At 35.2% G+C, this 21636-nt stretch overlaps 1 protein-coding gene across 3 annotated transcripts in view; it reads left to right on the forward strand.

The window, feature by feature from the left end:
- Positions 1-21636, forward strand: part of PAX5 (paired box 5) — a 283526-nt gene that overhangs the window by 33265 nt on the left and 228625 nt on the right. For all 3 annotated transcript variants that reach the window (XM_058172755.1, XM_058172757.1, XM_058172758.1), the window contains exons 4-5: positions 8198-8262; positions 11104-11232. In XM_058172755.1, the coding sequence (XP_058028738.1) occupies positions 8198-8262; positions 11104-11232 (194 nt within the window). The remainder of the gene's footprint in view (positions 1-8197; positions 8263-11103; positions 11233-21636) is intronic.

Consider the following 21636-nt stretch of genomic DNA (forward strand, 5'->3'; position numbering starts at 1 on the left):
GGATATGATGCACTATCTATTTTTTCCCTGTTAGTTCTATCTAAATTCACATTTTGATCAAAAGTAGATTATTGCAAATTTTTTATCTGGTGTGTTTGTTATATTAATTACTGAAGCATTAATACTGTTAAGAAAAGTGTTCTATATTAAGATATGCGGCATAATTCAAGTTTGAATTCCCATTCTGACAGGAACTCAAGCTAGTTTTGCTAGCTTTTCTTGCAATTTGATAGTACATCTCAAATTTCCTGAGATATTGTAGGTAGTTCTGAGTTGTTATAGAATAAGTTAAACTCATTTATGTATTCATTTATGTATTCGTTCAGTTTATATGGCTACCCATCTCAAAGAAGTGACTCTGGGTGACTAACAACATTTAAAAAAAAAGGCAAAACAAAAACAGAAACTGCAAAATAAATAGACAATTGGCAGCTGAGATTTTTTTTCTTAAAAAAATATCTATACAGATATAATAGCAATACTTCAAAAAATCTTACTTATAGACTCCAAACCTAAGCCCAGGAACCCAGAGCCTTGCAAAAGGCAAACATATAATAAATATAATAGAATAGAAATGTGTATCTTTATCCTGGTGGTTTTTATTATGACCAGAAATAAAACCTTAATATGCATCCAAAGAATCTTTTAAATATCATGTCCATCATACAGACTTTTTAGGCATGCAATCTGGTGATTTCTGCTACAGAGAATATATTTGATTTAAAATTAAATAAAATTGTTTGGTAAATCAAAAACATACATAATGTATAAGCGTTATGCATTTATATGTAAAGACAACAATAACATTAAAGGACTTTGTCATGATTTAGCTTTTATTCCAGAAAGTTGCCTTGGAATGTTCTAGAATGATTATATGGTAGCTGCTTGCAACTATTTAAAACTGCTGCAGAGGCTAGCTACCTAGGAAAAGTTACAGTTGCTTGAGTTGTACAAAGTGTGTTCAAAGCCCCTTTCCAGATTTTTCTTAATCACTGCATAGCCCTAACAATTTCTATTAATCTCAAGTTTATATTTTCAATATAACTAATAATAAAATTCCATCTGAAATAAAACTTTACATATTATGTTATATTTCTATTTAAGGATTCAAACATTGTTGGAATGCCACAAAACATTTAGCATTTTAATAGTAAAATATTTACAATCATCGGAGACTAGGAAAAATCTTCAGTATACAAAAATGAAGAATGTCAGTTTTTCAGTGGATTGTCAAATTGTATTTAAATAACTAAGTATTTTGCAGTTGAATTACATAGCTTCATGTATATTTATAACATGAAGAACATTGGCTTAAATTTGGATTAAAATTAAGAAGACTACCTGCAATTTAACATATTTCATTAATTTTAATAGAAAATATGTGCTACCAGCTTTATTGTGAGAGGAATGATTATTTGAAGTGCTATTAAAACATTAAAGTTGATTTCTTTTCTAAATGAAGTGAAAGCACAATAATTAATCACAGAGGCTAAAATAGAAATTTTAGTTATCTGCACTTTTGATGAATTTTGAATCAGTTATTAGATTTACTTTCTTTTGTGCTACAAATATTATAGGATTGTGAACCAAAGTGATAGTTCTGCAGTGACCAGCTACATAAATCTATAACATTCTTGCTATCACACATATAATTATTTAAGAAATTTTACATCACCTAATCAAATAACATAAGATATATTTGGGTAAGACTGAAAAGTAAATGAATAGCTTGACCTACAATCTAATTAAAAATGTTCATTAGCTAAAGCTAGCTTAGTCATATTAATATCAATATGTTGTAATTGGAAGAAGTTCAAATATTCTTGGCCTTTGATTAAGTTACCTCAGCTTGTTTTATCTTAAAATAACGTTTGTGTCTTACACTTACTACAAATCAAGGAACTAGCTCTGTGTTCAGCAATATTCATGCCACTTTTATGAAGCTTGGATTAGAATGCAGTATATAAATACAGATAATTTTTTGCTGAGTTCAATGAGGCTAATTTTAAAGAAATCATATATGCTTTTCATTCTGTTACTGGCCTTTATGGAAGCCATTCACCAGAAACATTTTAAGCAACAAATACATTCTCTGTGTATAAAGAACTCGTGCTGATATAAGATTTATCTTAATTTTAATTTACACCAGGTGCTTTAAGTAATTGATTTTTATATTCTTCTCCTTCACTACTCCTTTTTCCTTTTATAGAATAAATCTATGTTGTCCCCAGGAATCGAGTTCAAGATCTCTTTATTTTTGAATTAGAGTAATCCTTGCTCCAAATATTTTGTAATCTAAAACTTGGTCATGTGGAGAAAAAAAAAGTGATAGGCATTGGCTGGGGAGTATAAAATAACAAGACAATGAAGAAAAGATAAATATTTATTCTTTTTATAGACACATGGTTTTATTACAGATCGATGCATACAAATTGATGGTTATGGTTGCTGTGTGATCCAGGCAAATTATAGAACTTGATTTGCTTAGCTTGCGCAATGGACTTTGTTCCAGACATGTTCTCTGGATCCACATTATTATTATTATTTTGGTTTGTGGTACAGTCAGGCAGATGCTCAGACTGATTTCTGGCATTTTTGTCCACCTATTGAGTTAGTCCCAAGGACTTGGGATAGGCAGATGTGAATATTTGATGGTGTTAAAGATATTGTTGCAGGATGTAAGCTGTTTGGAGTAAAGCTGCCTTTTACAATTGACTGGTGATTTTGTCAATGCCAACAGTGTTCAAGTATGGCCCTAGTCTATTTGGAGTTCTACCCAAGACCCCTATTACTATTGGTACTACTTCTGCTTTGTTTTGCCACAAAAGTGTTATTTTTATTTGCAGGACTTGTGTCTTGTTTTCTTCTCCAATTCTTTCTTTTCTATTCTGCTGTCTCCAGATACTGACATGTCCATTATTCAGACTTTTTTTTTGCCTTTCTTATTATTTACTAAACTTAAATTCCATCTCACCTAGAGGCAATTTGAGAGGTGACCCTAGGCAGCTTACAATCAATTAAAAAAAATAAGATAAAATATTTAAGACATTAAAAAAATAAATATTAACACTAAAGTTGAGTTAAAATTAATAAAGATGGAAGGAAAGGGAGCAAGAATGACATAGGGTAAGGTGGAGCTTTATATTAGTCCATTAACTACCTCCAGAATGACACAACCCCATTGGCACCCCAGACTAGTTGGCAGATCCAGGTCTTTGATTCCTTTTGGAAGATCAAAAGCTGTGTATCTTACCTCAGGGGACAGGATGTTCCAGAGCAGTGGTCACCAACTGGTGGTCCTTGGACCACTGGTGGTTCATGAGAACATTTTGGTGGTCCCCAGAAAAAGTATTTGCATTTTTTATATTGCACTAAATCAGGGGTCCTTAAACTACAGCCCCTGGGCCGGATATGTGCAATGAACATTTGTGCAGAGAGTTTCCCCCTTTGGGGTCTTTTTGTGCAAGTTGGAGGGGGGCAGAAATTCCAACTTGGGGTCTGCTTCAGCCTCCTGGTGTGGGCTTTGGGCGAAGGCTGGGGGGAAGCACCGCTGGTGGCAAGGAGCCAGAGGGCCTCGTTCCAATGGGACTACATCATGTCCTGGAACTGGCTGACCATCTCAGCCCACTGAGCCTCCAGGTGCCGGTACCTGGCCTTGCACTCCTGCACGTCTTCCCTGGACCCTGCCCACAAAAATTCCTTGACTATGGAATCTTCAGCATGGCCTTTCTGCTGGGACAGATGGGTCAGGCCAGTCCCACAGGGTGAGATGGCACCTCAGATAACCTGGACCCATGCCATGAAAGTCTTTAAAGGTAAGAACCAACACCTTGAATTGGATTGGGAAGCAAATTGGCAACTTGTGTAACATCGGCCACCTTAGGGGATCCAAAAACTGTCTGTGTGGCTTCATTCTGCATCAGTTGTAGCTTTCAAACACTCTTCAAGGGTAGACTTTGTAGAGTGCATTGCAATAGTCCAAGTATGAGATGATCAGGATTTGAGTGACTGAGTGCAGGAACTCTTGATTCAGGAAAGAAGCAATTGGTACACCAGATGAATTGGCACAAATGCTTTTGAGCAGGAGCCACAAGTCGAGATTGAGTACTGGGTCTATCTGGAGCAGTGCAATCTCATCCAGGGCTAAGTACAAGGAACAAATGGCATCACACACACGTTTGCAAATTATAACTACTGTAAATACTGTATACAGTTGGATTATATATCTTTAATTATATCAGAGTCTAGGAATGAGGTACATGAGAAGTACTGCTGATGAAATATCTAAGGGAGGAAAGTGATTTTCACCAATTATTTTTCTGTAATGCTTTCCTTCCCACAGATCTGCTACAAAGAGGTGAGGGATCAACAAGAAGGAAAAGATTCTTCAGGGTCAGATGTAGGAGAAAGAGAATTTCCATAGCTCACAGCAACTTTTAGGCCCAGAGGGTCTCTAATTAAAGATAATTATGTTCATGAGCAGCTAATCTTAATATTGATTTCATACATCATGTGGCAGTTAAAACTCAATAAAATCAATGGTATCATGTAAATCATATACAGGTAGTCTTTGACTTATGACTACAACTGACCCCAGAAGTTATGTGGCTAAGTGAGAAATTTGTTAAGTGAGATTTTATGATTTTTCTTGTCACATTTGTTAAGGGAATCACTGCAGTTGTTAAATTACTAACACAGTTGTTAAGTGAATTTGGTTTTCCCATTGACTTTGCTTGTCAGAAGGTCACAAAAGGTGATCACACGACCCTGGGACACTGCAACCATCATAAATATAAGCCAGTTGTCAAACATTTGTATGTAAATCACATGACCATGGGGATGCTGCAAAGTTTGGTAGTGTGAAAAATGGTCATAAATCACTTTTTCAGTGCTGTTATAACTTTAAATAGATACTAAATGAACTGTTGTAAGTTGAGGACTACCTGTATCTGGAATCACAGTGTTGGAAGTAAGTTGATTGGCTTTTAATTCTTTCCTCTGAGTTGGGACAGTAGAGGGTCCTGTTTTTATTCCAATGTGCTATAAAACACATTGCTGGCACAGCTCATCTTTTGCCTATATTCTTGGTCTAGTGAGGAAAAGAAAAGAAATGTTTTCTGGATGACAACTAAACTTGAAATCACCTCTAGTGATTGAATGCTTTATAGTTCTGACTTGATAAGTCGAGGGACATAAGTAAATGGACAAATGTCACAGACAATTCATATAGCATCCAAACTATAATGCAGCTGTTTGGTTTTGGACCAATGGGCTTTGATAGCTAGACACTGTGGTTGGAAACTGCCGTCTGGAAACTGGCCATGAAATGGCTTCCCTCCAGCTTTACTATTCTTTGTTCTGTTTTTACCCTTCTCTGGGCATGGATGTGTAGACTGACATGAAGTCAGCAAGAGAGTAGGGAGAGGCAAATCAGTGACTTATACAAGATCACAGAGTTTCATTTCTTGCTATAGAGGCTTATTTATCCAGTCACTTTTCACTTGATGTGAGTTCGCTTTGTGTACCTTTGAACACTCACAGAAAATTGTCCATATATCAATATCCCCCCCCCCCCACAATCCTGAATATCCATAAGGTCATTTAGTGGCAGGACTGGTTTTTTTTTTAGAATTGAAGAACTAGATGGTTTGAAATTAAGATGGTGTGTCCAAGTATGCTTGTGAATGTGAGGAATTCTGTAAAAAGCTGCACATCGCTAAAATCTCAATGAAGAAATGTAACACTGAAAGGTCCTTGGTGCTCTCTGAGCTTCGTTGCTTTCCTGCAGATGTTTCATTACCCAAATTAGGTAACATCATCAATGCTGATGACACACTGATGATATAATGAAATGTCCACAAGAAAACAACCAGACTCAGATTCAACATATTAAAATCTCTCAAATATTCTCCTTTATCAAAACTTAGCATTATTATAAAATTCTATTTTGGGCTTATTAAAAATCTACTTATTATGGCATTGTTCTATATTATCTTTATTACAGGCTAAGAAAAGTTTGAGGGATTTTGACATGTTGAATCATGATTTAGTTTGTGATTTAATTCTCCACTGTTTTCTCCATAAGATCTTAGACTTACTAAACAAAAATTCACCATCCATGAGCCTTTTCAAGAATAACGTGGTTGTGCTTGGCAAACAATTACTGCTTAACTCTAAATATAAACACTTGCTTCTAGATTTTGTTTTAAATACATAGCTTTAAACTATATATTTGGGAAAATGAACTTATGTGGGTCCTCTGATAAATAAGGACACAGTATTGTTCATAGACTGGTGAATTGTGAAAATTTGGGAAAGTAAATAATTTGTGGTGATAATTTTTCAGTTAAAATTATTTATATCACCATGATAAACATAATCATCACGATAATCATCCCATAATCTACTTCAAGATGAAGGCTTAGGCATGCTGTACTGTACTGTTTAAACCTTGAATTGAGTTAAATGATCAGTCCAACATTTCTTTGGCTGTTTTTTGGGTTGTATATAAAAGGGGAATATTTTCTTGAATATTCTAAGTCTGAAAAACTAACAAATTAATCTGGATCACATAAATATATGTGCTGGATGTGTAGAATAGTGTAGTGTGTAGTGTGTAGTGTAGTGTAGTGTAGTGTAGTGTAATAGTAATAGTAATAGTAATAGTAATAGTAATAGTAATAGTAATAGTAAAAGTAATAGTAATAATAATAGTATGGTATGGTATGTTATGTTATGTTATGGTATAGTATGGCAATTAATAGAATGTTAGTTGAGTGAAGACTTTATTCATTTAAGATATTGAATTTGTATCCTGGCTATCTGCTTATATAAACACTTAGGCCAACTTATAAAAGCTGCAACATTAGAATCAATAAAACTGCAATCAGTTAGCAGGTAGATTGATGGAAGTAGTGGAAAAATGCACCACTCTAAATTGGAACCTGGAAAAGGCCCTTTTCTATTAAGTTCTGGCAGCAAGGGCAACTTCTTCAGGCCTTCTTCTGATTTAGATAACTGGGTAAGTTCATAACTGGGAAGGCAGCATTTCAGGTAGTCAAGATTAGTATATCAGTTCGTTCTTATTAAAATCAATGACAAGCTCACCGTTTACTGTACATCTCTTGTTTTAGCTTTTCTTATTACATCTACTTACTCTGTAGATGTCCTATATAGTAGATGTTCTGATTTATTGCACAATAGTATTTTCCCCATCCAAATATACATAAACCAATATTTTTTAAAAAAATGTATATTTATTGTTGCAAATGTGTCAATAAGTCAAGTTACATCCCTTGTTTGTGCTGGAATACATAAATTTGTTAATGTAAGAATAGTCTAAGTTTAAATAAATGGCAGAAAAACCTTTATCTGAAATAATGTTAATGTTTGGGGCAATTCTGTGATCAGCCAATAGGACCAGAAGGAAGGAAATCAAAACCTGGTTAATGATAACAAGGGGTCCCTTCAGCCAATATCTATAAGGTTTCTCAAAATCTGCAAGGTGACAATTGTGTTAATGTTGCACACATGTAGAAAAGGGGCTGTGCATGGTTGGATTGTTGCTGTACCTGTCATCTTTCAGATTTTGACTCTCTCTCCATGGATGGCCCTGCTTCCTTTGTCTTAATTTTAGATTACTAAATCTAATTCAGTAATTTCAGTCACCTTAGTCTTGATAAAATTAGTCATAATTAAGTTCCATGAAGCCAATGACATGGTCATTATTGGTGGTAATAATAATTAGTTGAATTCTGATTAATATCTATGGGATTTAAATACAGTTTTCTTTCTTTGGATCAAAGGATTTGTGGCAATGGAGGTGTTGGTTGTTGGAATCAGATTATTGTTTGTATTGTATTTAATGTTGGTCCACTTACTAAATTGTGACTCTTTCCATTCTGCTTGATGGAGTAATAATATGTACCTTAATCAGACTGTCCAAGCTTTTCTGAATGTTGCCATCCTTCTGAGAATATGTTCAATAGATGATTAATTTTGTGAATATCATCTCTTTTTTTTTTACTCTCTTTCAGCAAAATTGTCAGATGTTCATTGTAATGCTCTCTGGGATATACCACAGTAACGAACTGGACTAATATGCTTGGACATTCATTATTGTTAATTACGTTGCATAAATAATTTGTTCTCTGTTGTTATTTATATAATTGTAAGTAGGAATTTGTCTATTATGCAGGATTATTCGGACAAAGGTGCAGCAACCACCTAACCAGCAAGTCCCAGCCTCAAGTCATAGCATAGGTAACGGAAATTGTGTGTGTATGTGTGTGTATGTATTCATTCTAAGGAACTTTTAATCACTCTTATGGCCAGAAAATTCTGCATAAAACAGTTCAGCACACGTACTAATGCACCTTCTTTATCATTCTCCAAGGGCTGAACATGGTAAATGAATTTTATAAATACTGCTAAAAGGTTTTGAATTTTACTGATTATTATGATAAATAGCTTTCACCATGAGACAGAAAATTGAAATCTAAACCAAAAAAAAAAATCATCCTACTAATGGGGGTCTATAGAATGTCAGATAATTAAAGTAATAAATCAAGAAAAGGATAGTTCTTCATAACATTTTCTGCACCATTAGTCAGTAAGTAGTTTTGAATGTGTTTTTTTTCTTCTATCAACCAAGCCTTCCATAATTCTTTGTGCATTTGCAATTTTCAGTGAAGAGGTAGCAAAACTTTGAAAACTTTATTTCGCTCTCTCTCTCTCTCTCTCTTTTTTCCTAATTCAGATGCATACCATCAAACACTAGTCATTGAAAAGTAATAGACTTTATAGGATTTTTTTTGGCAGAGTCACTGACACAGAAATAGAACTGCTTAAAATAAACTCTGCTAATTTGAAGTTACTTACATAATATATTCAAGTTGATATGCTCTTGCTGAACCAAAGAAGAGGAATCAACATACTTCAACTGAACTAATTTTTAAAAGCAGATTACCAGTGATACCTTTATTTTATTGTCTTTATAAAAACATTCCCCCCGTAAAACTTTTGAGAGAAATTAATTTCAGTAAATTTTACTTGAATTAAAAACAAGTTTATTAAGTTGCAGACATTTGTTTTAAATATAAACAATTTTAAAACAGAATAAAGGGAAATGCATTCCAGAATAATCTCACTGATTTCACTTGAGACGGGATGGATTTAATTCCAGTTATTTCAGCTCAAGATATGCATGGGTCCATAGAGAAGAAATCTTCAATCTATTAATTTGTAATTGTCCCTTTCACTTCAGTTCAATTTTAAGATCTTTAGTGAATATCATATATTGCACTATTGCAGTGATAGCCCATTCATGCCCTTCAAGTTACACCTGATCCTGTTGGCTAAGTGTGTTCCCTTGAGTTTGGGGGCTGGAATGAGTAGTGCCCAACAGGGGAGGGTATGAATGCGTGCCAAATTGCCTGTTATTGACTTTATTAGACATATTGTTTTGTTTGGATGTTTCTGTCAGCTGCCTAAAGTCACATTGTTCAGGTTAGATAGCCATGCAAATTATTTAAATAAGAAATATTTAAAAATTAAATGTGTATTTCTCCACTCTATGGCTTCAGCAGAAAGCAGTCTAATCCACCTAATATGTCCTTTCTACCTCCTTTGCCGCATCTCTAAGGCTTCTCTAGAAGGGAAGCTCCTGAATGATGTAGGTGATGCTTTTTGTGAATATACTGAGGGGGGAATGGAACAGGCAGAGAAATCACTTATCCAAGGTTCCTGATTTTGAGTCATGTTTGACTTCTGAATTTGTGAAGTCTAATTACATAGAATACATATAACTTCTTAAATAAATTAAACTGGATCTTTATTAGCCATAAAACCAACAATGGATGGCACTGATATGCACTCTGCATATTTAATTCCAATTTCAGTGTGTATTTTGCTCCAAGAGTTCCAACGAAATCAAATTAACTCAGTACTGAACCAGGCGAGTTGTATCATTTGGCAGGCTGAATAGTGTACTCCAGCAAGGAAGATTTTGGATGTTATTGAAGGACAAAAGAATGTTAGTTATTTATCTGTTTTGCTTTTGTTGGAAATGCCATTTGCAGACCAAGAGATTCTGTTATACACAAGACCCGAAGCGTTATTTTCTTTTATTCTAAACATAAAATGCAAATGCAGCAACAATTGTTACTACAACCCTCTTTCTTTTTAGACTGTAAGTGTCCTAAAACATCTAGATTGAAAATTAAGTTTAAATCAGTGGTGGGTTGCTACCGGTTCGCCCCGATTTGTGTGAACCAGTATTGGTGGCAGGAGGCTCCACCCATCTGCCCTGATGCTTCTGCGCATGCACAGAAGTGTCATGCGCGCCCATGAGTGAACTGGTAGCAACGGGTTTTCAAATCCGTCCCTGGTTTAAATCCCTTGTTATTGTGTGGCCCCAAGTCCTAACTGCATTCCTTTTCAGACTAATTTATTGCAAGCAAATGGTCTTGCTTATGCTATCCTGGAAAAGAATAAAATGACAACTATCAATTTTTTGTGAGCTAGAGGAAAGCCTAAGTTAAAAGTCAGGTGAAAATCCATAACTTGGATTCATAATTTGACTTAGCCATAGCCTCATGATCTGCTTTTAGGCAGCAATTTCCCAACTTAATATGGAGATATTAACACTATTATAAGTTAGAAGATGGTTGTATGATATGATAAATATCTTATGACGCATAGGAAGTATTTTGAACCTTTACAAAGGTTCAAAATACTTTACAACTACTACATCATAAATGGTCCAAAATACTAAACCTAAGTTTTCCATCATTTGTTCCGAAGCCTTCTTTCCCTATCTACTATCGTCCAGAAGCAAAATTCCAGAAGTTTTAGCCTCTGATAAAATGAATTATTTTTGCGTTGCCCACATTTATTTAGTTTTTTAGTTGTAGTATCTGACAAAATCTGATAGCTGAGACTGGACTGGAAACTGACATTCTAGTGACTGCAAATAATCTCTTTCCCTCTCCCTCTCCCTCTCCCACTTCCCCTTCTCTTCTCAAAGAGATGATTGTAAGATGTTGACGTATGCTTACTTCTTCATGTTGGTTTGTCCATTGATTGATTTGTTTCTAATTACAGCCTCCACAGGTTCTGTGACGCAGGTGTCTTCAGTAAGCACAGACTCAGCTGGCTCCTCCTACTCGATTAGTGGAATTCTGGGAATTACTTCTCCCAGTGCTGAAAGCAACAAACGCAAAAGAGAGGAAGGTAAAAAAAAATCACATTCTTATAGTCTATGGAAGTGCATGTTCGAGTCTTTATTGCTCTATTTGATATTTAATTCCCAGTACAAAAGTCTTCACAAGGTAGAGACATGACATTTTGGGGGTGAGTTAATTTTAATGGATTTTCTTAAAAAACAAACAAACAAGAAAGTGTGTGTGTAGACAAAATAATTCATTGAAAAATTATGAATCAATGTATCCAGAAAGCAAAATGATTGAACAAGAATAAATCTTTTGAATTATTATTTTACTGTATCCACTTTGAGAATATTATTTCATTCTATTCTGACATCCATGACTACTACAGTTTCAAACAAGAGTAGGGTGGAAGAAAGATGAGATTCTAATACCGCCCCAAAAATACAATGTTGGGACCTTAGACTTTTCAAATAGCAATATTAATTTATGTCAATACTTCATGAAATGACAATATGGTTAAACACCTGTTTTGTAATTGTGTTAATATGAGAAATGGGCAGTACCTCAAATTGTCCTTGCATTATCAGTTTAATTGAAGGAGTTGTACTGTTCATTTTTTTTATTTTCCAAAACTCAGAATAATACAAAAAATATAATATATAAAAGTAGTAGAGTGAGTAGAAGCTAGACAATGAAATTCCTTTGTGGGTGTGTGTTTGGATTTGATTGAATTAGATATGTGAATTGTTCAACACAGTTAATCAGTGTTGGCTTCATTCAGCACGTCCTGCCTGAAGCCACCTTTAAAAGTCTTTTCCAGAGTATGCCTGTTACACACCAAATTCTCATTAAGTCTTTTATAAAACTAGATCAGTGTGCACTGGAATGTAATCTTTAATGACATTAATTTGTAGTTTGATCAACTGAACTTTGATTAAATTGTGTGCAAACCAATTTTAAAGAAGAAGAACCATTTTTAATCAATGATTCTCTTCATACAAGGACTATTTCTCCATTTTAAAACTATTTTAACTATTATGCCAAAACAACCGGGGTTTTTAAAATTAAGAACAATTAGCTTTCTTCAAAACAATCAGTAGCAGCTTTTATTTATTTAAAATTATTTAGATTTCCTTCAATTATTTAAAATTATTCACGTGCTTTTAGCGATGCTCAGTATTATTTAACTTACAATGTTTAATTGACCAGTGAACAAACTGTTGACTCATGTATTAATTCTAATATGAGGTTCTTAGTAAATTTCAAATATGAGGCTCTTAGTAAATTTAAAAAAAATCAAAATATTTTATTTTGATCATAGAACAGAAAACTTTTGGTGCCAGTCTCAGTACATTAATATGTGTGAATGAGTGAAATAGAATATTCTTATTATAACAATATAAGTAAAAGAAGGGTCCCTCCAATCGGCTTTTCTAGTAGTCCAGTAAATTCCTACAGATGTGAAAGCACTGATACTTATCTATGGTACTAGCCCTTTAGTGAGAAGAACAGCAGAGTGCTTGCAATATAAATATACCGTATTTAGATTTCCTTAATGGAGTTCCACCTTCTGCAATAGAATTAATTCAGGTGAAAATCTATTCACAACTGCATCTTTATCCATTAATGACCACTGTGAGGTTTAGCATGAATAAGAATTAAATGCTACTGGAAGTAATTATTATTCTAAGGACTTCCAGTTTAAGTAGGTAATCAGTCATCAAGAATTGACCAATCTTAGTCCCTGTGTGAATACGTTCTTAGCTCAAATACTATTGAAGGTTACTTTATATCAGTGCAATTCCTTTGAATTCTATACTCAGAATTGGATCAGAACATTAATGCTTAGCATTTCTATAGCACTGCACTCCATAACAATAAACTTTGCAGAGTGTTATTTCATATACTATACCAGTATTCTTTGGGGCTATTAGACTGGACCACTTAGAATTCCTGGGCAGCATTCTGGAACTTCTGAAGATAGAAAACAAATCAACTATATCCTGGATACCACTGAGTAAATTCATACCTTGAATTGGAACCATAACTTTTTTGATTTATAGCTTACATTCTCATTATGCTCTAGTCTCCCTCAGTACGTAATTTTACTTAATCAGAAAAAAATATGCAAATTTTTCAACTTAGTTCAGTTTGTTTACTTTAGCGGTAGCACAGGGGTAACATATATTTCCCCTGTCAGCTAAGTATAGTTTATAGTATAGACCAGAGGTGTCAAACTTGATTTCATTGAGGGCCGCATCAGGGTTGTGTTTGACCTTGTGGAGGCCAGGGTGGGTGTGACCAGGGTGGGTGTGCCCAGCTCAACGTCACTCTTGTTGGGTTGGCCCGAGCATTTTGCCAGCGAAACAGGCTCCCCAGCTCCATTTTCAGTGGCCACTGCCTCCCGCAACCCTCTGCCAGTGAAAGGAGCCTGTGAAAGGAGGTTTTTTTTTTGACAGAAGCACCACAGGCTAGTTCTTCGCTGTTTCCAGGTTGGCCCCGCAGGTCAGATCTAAGTACCCCATGGGCCGTATACAGCCCCCGGGCCTTGAGTTTGACACCCCTGGTATAGACAAAGAAGAACAGATCAAAGCACCATTTAGTGAACAAGCATTTATTGCAACATTCATAAACATTCCTCATTAAATATAATTAAATAAGGAAGAGACACCTCTTTTCTTATACCTTCAAGTTTGTCTGGTTTAATATTTCCATTCAATCTACATTAAGGGACCAATACACTGCAGTTGTTATTTCATTTTACAAAATTCAATTTTGAGTCCGGTCAAATCTTTGTTGCTCTATATTTCCTACAGACCATTCTAAGAACTCTGAGGATAACATAAAGAGCTGGCTGGCACACTTTCCTCATTTCTACAAATTTGAATTGCTTCCTCTATTGCTTTATCTAATGTTACATCTTTGGTTTCAGTTTAGTATTTTGTATAAATCAGTTTATTAACATAATACATTGTATGATCCCAGCCAATTTAATTTTCCAAGGTACAGGGATTTTCAAATATGGTTAATTGTAATATTGAAAGCAAATTCCTTGAAAGAGAAAATCTCATTGAAATATTAAACAAGTTGGACTAGATAAACTTTAGTAGGCTTTGCTAAACAGAAAAAAAAAGCAGTGAAGTCTCCCTTTATCAGTATCTGGGCTGCAAAAATCCATATGATCAATAGATGGCAGCAAAGAATTATTTTCCTTTGCTACCATCTAGTGATCATATGGAGTTTTGCAGCCCAGATATACCAGTTCTAAACTTTAGTTCACCCCCAAAACTATTTGTCTAGAGACTAGAGCAGGGGTCTTCAACAGGGGTGAAATGCTTTCGGTTCTGACCGGATCTTGTGATCCAGTAGCGATCGTGGTTGGTGATTCGGCGATCTGGTAGCGATCGCCAAACCACCAGCGACACCTGCCACCTGGGTGTCATTATTTCCTGGTTTTAACCAGGAAGTAATGTGTTTTTTACCTTTTGTGCATGCACAGGTTTTGCGCATGCGCAGAAGGTTTTGCGTATGCACAGAAGGTCTGCGCATGCATGTTATGCGTGTGGCATGTGGACTTCTGAGCCGGTAAGGAAGGTAAGTAGATTTCATCTCTACTCTCCAACCTTGGCAACTTTAAGACTTGTGGACTTCAACTCCACAAGTGAACTCTGGGAGTTGAAGTCCACAAGTCTTAAAGTTGCCAAGGTTAGAGACCTCTGGACTAGAGAGTTATAGGACTTGAACGAGCATGGTGGCAAGTAGAATAGTGCTGCTAGAGGGGTTCTTGGGAATATCTTTCAGTGCCCTACACAAAGCACTTCTCCTCCCCATCTACTAGTCAGTTTTGAGGTTTCCTCTGCTTAAGAATAAAAGGAAAAAGTAATTCTTTGTTCCCATCCTCTGTAGTGAAAGAAGGGAAATGAAGTATTATACAGGATAATTTGTAGCTTTATTCCACAATGTAAGACGTTTCTGTAAGAAGTTTGAAAGGAATCTCATCCCATCCCATCTCTCTTTTATGTCTACCAGATTTTTTTAAGAGTTCCTTTTTGTAGAGCTTCAGGAAACTATCCATGGTTAACTCAGCACTAGCACTGAGTTTTCACTAAAAAGCTGGAATCTTTTAAGGTCACTTCCTCACTTCTGGCAGGGAGCCTCTGCTGATCTCAGCTTCCTCTGTAAATAGAAGAGCAGGTTTGGACCAACTTGCAATGAACGCCAGACAGGCAGAAATAGCCAGTCTGTTCTCTATATAAATCCTATATTGAAAAACAAAGGATATAGAATAGAAAAGAATAGAATAGAATAGAATAGAATTTTATTGGCCAAGTGTGATTGGACACACAAGGAATTTGTCTTGGTGCATATGCTCTCAGTGTACATAAAAGAAAAGATACGTTCATCAAGGTACAACATTTACAACACAATTGATGATCAATATATCAATATAAATCATAAGGATTGCCAGCAACAAGTTATAGTCATACAGTCATAAGTGGAAAGAGATTGGTGATGGGAACTATGAAACGATTAATAGTAGTGCAGATTCAGTAAATAGTCTGACAGTGTTGAGGGAATTATTTGTTTAGCAGAGTGATGGCCTTTGGGAAAAAACTGTTCTTGTGTCTAGTTGTTCTGGTGTGCAGTGCTCTATAGCGTCGTTTTGAGGGTAGGAGTTGAAACAGTTTATGTCCAGGATGCGAGGGATCTGCAAATATTTTCACGGCCCTCTTCTTGATTCGTGCAGTATACAGGTCCTCAATGGAAGGCAAGTTGGTAGCAATTATTTTTTCTGCAGTTCTAATTATCCTCGTATATCATATCGTATATTAATAATATATATAATATATTATATTATATACATATATATAATATATTATATATTATATAATATAATATATAATAATATTGTATATTATTATATACGATCATAATGACGACATAATAATAGCAGTGCAATAAAGCTTGACTTTATTCAAGCTTAGTAACCAGAATGAATAGAAGTATTGGAGACCAATGAAAAATATGGGAATAACAGCATGGTTTTATTGGGGACAGAGCACATGCAATGTAGACTTTGGTCAATGAGAAATGTTTCCATGGGAGACAGAATTTTTATTCTATCTTTGTTGATTCAGAGAAAAAGTATTATCAATTTAATATTACCCGAATTATGGGATATGGAATTGAAAGCTGCTTGCAGAATGAGATGAAAGTATATGATAGAAGTAAAACGTGTGAGAATTAATGGGATGCTTAAGAAATGGTTCAGGATTGATTAGAGAGTAAGACAAAGATCTGTAATGCTCCCTTGGTTGTTCAACATATTTATGAATAAATGTATAAGGAACACTTATAATGAATTTTTGATGTGCTGGTTGGGGATGTGAATGCATATGTACTTTTCTATGCAGATGATGTTGAAACCTAAATGGCTTTCAGCGGCTATTAGATACAATGTAAAATATAGAAGGGAAGATGGATTTGAAAATTAAAGAATAAAGGACCAAGGTAAATATATTTGACAAGGTAAATGAAGTGGACAAATAAAAGTTATATATACCTGGTTAAAAACTAGACCAAGTAGGTGAATTTGCATACCTTAATAGAATGTTTTTAAAGGTAGGGAAATGATTGGAGAAAGATGGGGATGTGCAGGTAGAAGAATAGTTGGTAATATATAACTCTTTCAAGTGATGAATGTTTGTCAAAAAAAGCAAAAATGACTGTGTAAAAGCATGTTTTGGCCCACTTTGCTCTATGAAAGTGAGAGTTGTATATGAGAGAAGAAACAGAAATGTTGAATGTACAGTAGTACCTCAGTACTGATTGTCAATTGGTTCCAGGATGAACCAAAAATGATAAGTACAAAACAAAATTTTCCCATAAGGAATAATGTAGTGAATCACAAGGCAGACAACACTGACAAGTTCTAGCTTGTGTATTGAGTACCAAACAAACAAAGAGTATCAGGGCAAAATTTTTGCATTGCTAATAAAATTTGCATTGAATGCATTGGATACCAAATTTGATGAGTTTCAAAGCAGTTGAGTACCACTGTAGTGAAAATGGATTATTTATGTGGCAAAACATGAAGAAACAGGGATGAGTTGATGAGAACTAAATATGGATTGAATAAAAAGTGAGAGATCAGAACAAAATAAGTATTTGAAATTCACGTGGTCATATAGAGATAAGATTGAGGAATGACTGAAAGCAAGTATATGAAGGAAGAGTTAAGTTGACAAGTAGGGGAAGACTGAAAAATGTCCAGTCCAGTGGAGTTGATCAGATCCTCAGAAAGAAAGAAGAGAGAGGAAGAAGAAGATGAAAAGGCAATTTATGATGTGGTAAACTATTGATACTGTATGGTGGAAGCAAAGCAGAACAGGAAGATCTATAAGGTATGATATTGGTGTAAACTAGATTACCTTAACTTTTTTTCTTTTTCTTATCTCAAGCTTTAATTTCTTTTTTATTATTATTTCCTACTCGTTTTCTGCACTTTGCCTTGTGTTGCTTATCTTGAAAGGACCAGCAAGATGGCTCTATTTGTATGTCTGCACACGTCTTAGTTTGTACATATAATTGCAGATGTTAAACTTCGTTGCTGTTTGCAACTGAATATTTTTAAAAAAATTATATACAGTAACTCTGTATTTCATAATGCTCAAGTTTAAGATTTGTAATTGTTTTTAAAACTTTCAGGCTGCCCAAATTATAATAATAAAACGTTTAGGTTCAAATACCGTATATACTCGAGTATAAGCCGATCCGAATATAAGCCGAGGCACCTAATTTTACCACAAAAACTGGGAAAAACTATTGACTCGAGTATAAGCCGAGGGTGGGAAATGAGGCAGCTACTGGTCAATGTAAAAAATAAAGATAGAGCCAAGTAAAATAACATGAATATTTATTTGAACGAAAAACAATAAAAGTGCAAAAGGGGGAAGGAGGATTCCCAGCTTTAGAAAATTTAGAACTCATACCTTTGGTATGACCTGAGCATAGCTCATAAAATTATCTGCTACAATGTACTTCCTATCAATGACTACTTCAGCTTCAACCACAACAATACACGAGAACACAATAGATTCAAACTTAAAGTGAACCTCTCCAATCTAGATTGCAGAAAATGTGACTTCAGTAACAGAGTTGTTAATGCCTGGAATGTGCTACCTGACTCTGGTCTCTTCCCAAAATCCCCAAAGCCTTAACCAAAGACTATCTAGTATTGACCTCACCCCATTCCTAAGAGGTCTGTAAGGCGTGCATAAGAGCACCAGCGTGCCTACCGTCCCTGTCCTAATGTTCCCTTTAGTTGTATTCCTTTTATGTATTCAATTCATGCTTATATTTATATAATTATTTAATATGTATTTGACAAAATAAAATGAATGAATGAATGAATAGAATAGAATAGAATAGAATTTTTATTGGCTAAGTGTGATTGGACACACAAGGAATGAATGAATGAATGAATGAGTGAGTGAGTTACTTCAACAACATTGTCTCACAGAAATTGACAATACAACTGCAAGCATGAAAATGAGTCCTCCTTTAGCTTCCAAGGGACCAGGGTGCCTCTGAAGGTCAGTGCTCTAAGCACTAAGAACCCAGCACAAATCTAAGCCTGTATGCACACCAATAGTGAAAATACCCTGCACAGTGTCTCTTGGCAGAGAAGGTTAATTTTCATAGACGTTGGGGTGGCTCTTTTTTTTTTTTTGGCAGGGCAATAAGGATCTCTAATATCATTAAACCCAAGTGTGAGGAAAAGACAGCAGCTAAAATGTTAAGGCCAGTTGTGTGACCTTCTCCAATACAGTTGGCCTGGCTGTTTGCCAAAACTTAAAACACCCTCCATCCCCCTCCTGCTAAAGCTTCTTTCTTAAAACAATTGTGGTCTTTGCCTTCATGTCGCTCAACCTTTCACCTGCCAGGTTCCTAGCCTTCACCCTTGACCCACTGCTGTGTTTGCTTAGCATTGTGCCAATCGACTTTAGAAGTCTGTGTGTGTGTGTGTGTGTGTGAGAGAGAGAGAGAGAGAGAGGAGGGAGGGAGGAGTGCAAAAGGGGAAGGAGGATTCCCAGCTCTAAACAAAGGAAATCCCGGAATGCCAGCGAAGGCGGTGCTCGCGTTCCTCCTCCCTTGCTCAAAAGCCCCAATAACCTTCACCAGCAAGGCAGACCCCCACGGGAAGGAAGGGACGGGCTGACTCACGAGCATCTGGCTGAAGAGCAGCTGCTCCAGGTCGCCCAGCACGGTGAAGCACGGAGGAGAAGAAAGAATGAAAGAAGGAGGAACGGCCTCCTTTCTCTCTCTCTCTTCCAGCGCCGTGGAACAGAAGGGGACTAGGCGCGCACACACGCCCAGCTTCTGAAGCACGGAGGAGAAGAAAGAATGAATTTTTGATGTGCTGGTTGGGGATGTGAATGCATATGTACTTTTCTATGCAGATGATGTTGAAACCTAAATGGTTTTCAGCGGCTATTAGATACAATGTAAAATATAGAAGGGAAGATGGATTTGAAAATTAAAGAATAAAGGACCAAGGTAAATATATTTGACAAGGTAAATGAAGTGGACAAATAAAAGTTATATATACCTGGTTAAAAACTAGACCAAGTAGGTGAATTTGAATACCTTAATAGAATGTTTTTAAAGGTAGGGAAATGATTGGAGAAAGATGGGGATGTGCAGATAGAAGAATAGTTGGTAATATATAACTCTTCCAAGTGATGAATGTTTGTCAAAAAAAGCAAAAATGACTGTGTAAAAGCATGTTTTGGCCCACTTTGCTCTATGAAAGTGAGAGTTGTATATGAGAGAAGAAACAGAAATGTTGAATGTACGGTAGTACCTCAGTACTGATTGTTAATTGGTTCCAGGATGAACCAAAAATGATAAGTACAAAACAAAATTTTCCCATAAGGAATAATGTAGTGAATCACAAGGCAGACAACACTGACAAGTTCTAGCTTGTGTATTGAATACCAAACAAACAAAGAGTATCAGGGCAAAATTTTTGCACTGCTAATAAAATTTGCATTGAACGCATTGGATACCAAATTTGATGAGTTTCAAAGCAGTTGAGAGCCACTGTAGTGAAAATGGATTATTTATGTGGCAAAACATGAAGAAACAGGGATGAGTTGATGAGAACTAAATATGGATTGAATAAAAAGTGAGAGATCAGAACAAAATAAGTATTTGAAATTCACGTGGTCATATAGAGATAAGATTGAGGAATGACTGAAAGCAAGTATATGAAGGAAGAGTTAAGTTGACAAGTAAGGGAAGACTGAAAAATGTCCAGTCCAGTGGAGTTGATCAGATCCTCAGAAAGAAAGAAGAGAGAGGAAGAAGAAGATGAAAAGGCAATTTATGATGTGGTAAACTATTGATACTGTATGGTGGAAGCAAAGCAGAACAGGAAGATCTATAAGGTATGATATTGGTGTAAACTAGATTACCTTAACTTTTTTTCTTTTTCTTATCTCAAGCTTTAATTTCTTTTTTATTATTATTTCCTACTCGTTTTCTGCACTTTGCCTTGTGTTGCTTATCTTGAAAGGACCAGCAAGATGGCTCTATTTGTATGTCTGCACACGTCTTAGTTTGTACATATAATTGCAGATGTTAAACTTCGTTGCTGTTTGCAACTGAATATTTTAAAAAAAATTATATACGGTAACTCTGTATTTCATAATGCTCAAGTTTAAGATTTGTAATTGTTTTTAAAACTTTCAGGCTGCCCAAATTATAATAATAAAACGTTTAGGTTCAAATAATGCTGTTTTTAGGAGCAGAGCTGCATAAGGATCATAGGACAATTATAAAAAAAATATAGAGATTAATTCTTCACTTTTTAAAACAAATTTAGAGGCTTCTCTACCATAGGCATAGGATTCTTTTTGACACAATTAACTTATTTACATTTTACTAATTTTCCACCACATGTATTCCCCGCTCTTGTTTATTATGCATGTTGGAAAAACGAAAAGAAATGCAAAAGCATTTTATTCTACATTTCAAGTAAGCTTTGTTGTCACGGGGAAAGCACGAGTAAGTTGCTGTATGGAAAAAATCTTTTGATAAGTAATTGTAGTTGTAAGGCACTTTTTTTTGCAATTTAAGATTTGAGCATAGAAGAAATCTATTTCTATTTTTGAAAAGTAAATTGTTTTCAAACCATTCACACTGGAAAGTTGAAATCACTCATTGTGGTTGTTATTTTATATTTCAAGGACCTATTTAAATTAACAATATTGAAACTAAAACAAAAGAAGAAAAAAAAACCACCCCAAAGTAAGGACTCATTCAAATAGAAGTGGTTTCTATTTGTTTTTTTACAAGATATTTTTGGATTTTTCATAAGAATTCCTGGTAATCAAAACACTAACCTTGCTTTGATTTTGAACATCAGCCAAATATAACTGATTTACTACTTGAAATGTGTTGG

The sequence above is a fragment of the Ahaetulla prasina genome, chromosome 2, assembly GCF_028640845.1.
Source record: "Ahaetulla prasina isolate Xishuangbanna chromosome 2, ASM2864084v1, whole genome shotgun sequence".
Lineage (NCBI taxonomy): Eukaryota > Metazoa > Chordata > Lepidosauria > Squamata > Colubridae > Ahaetulla > Ahaetulla prasina.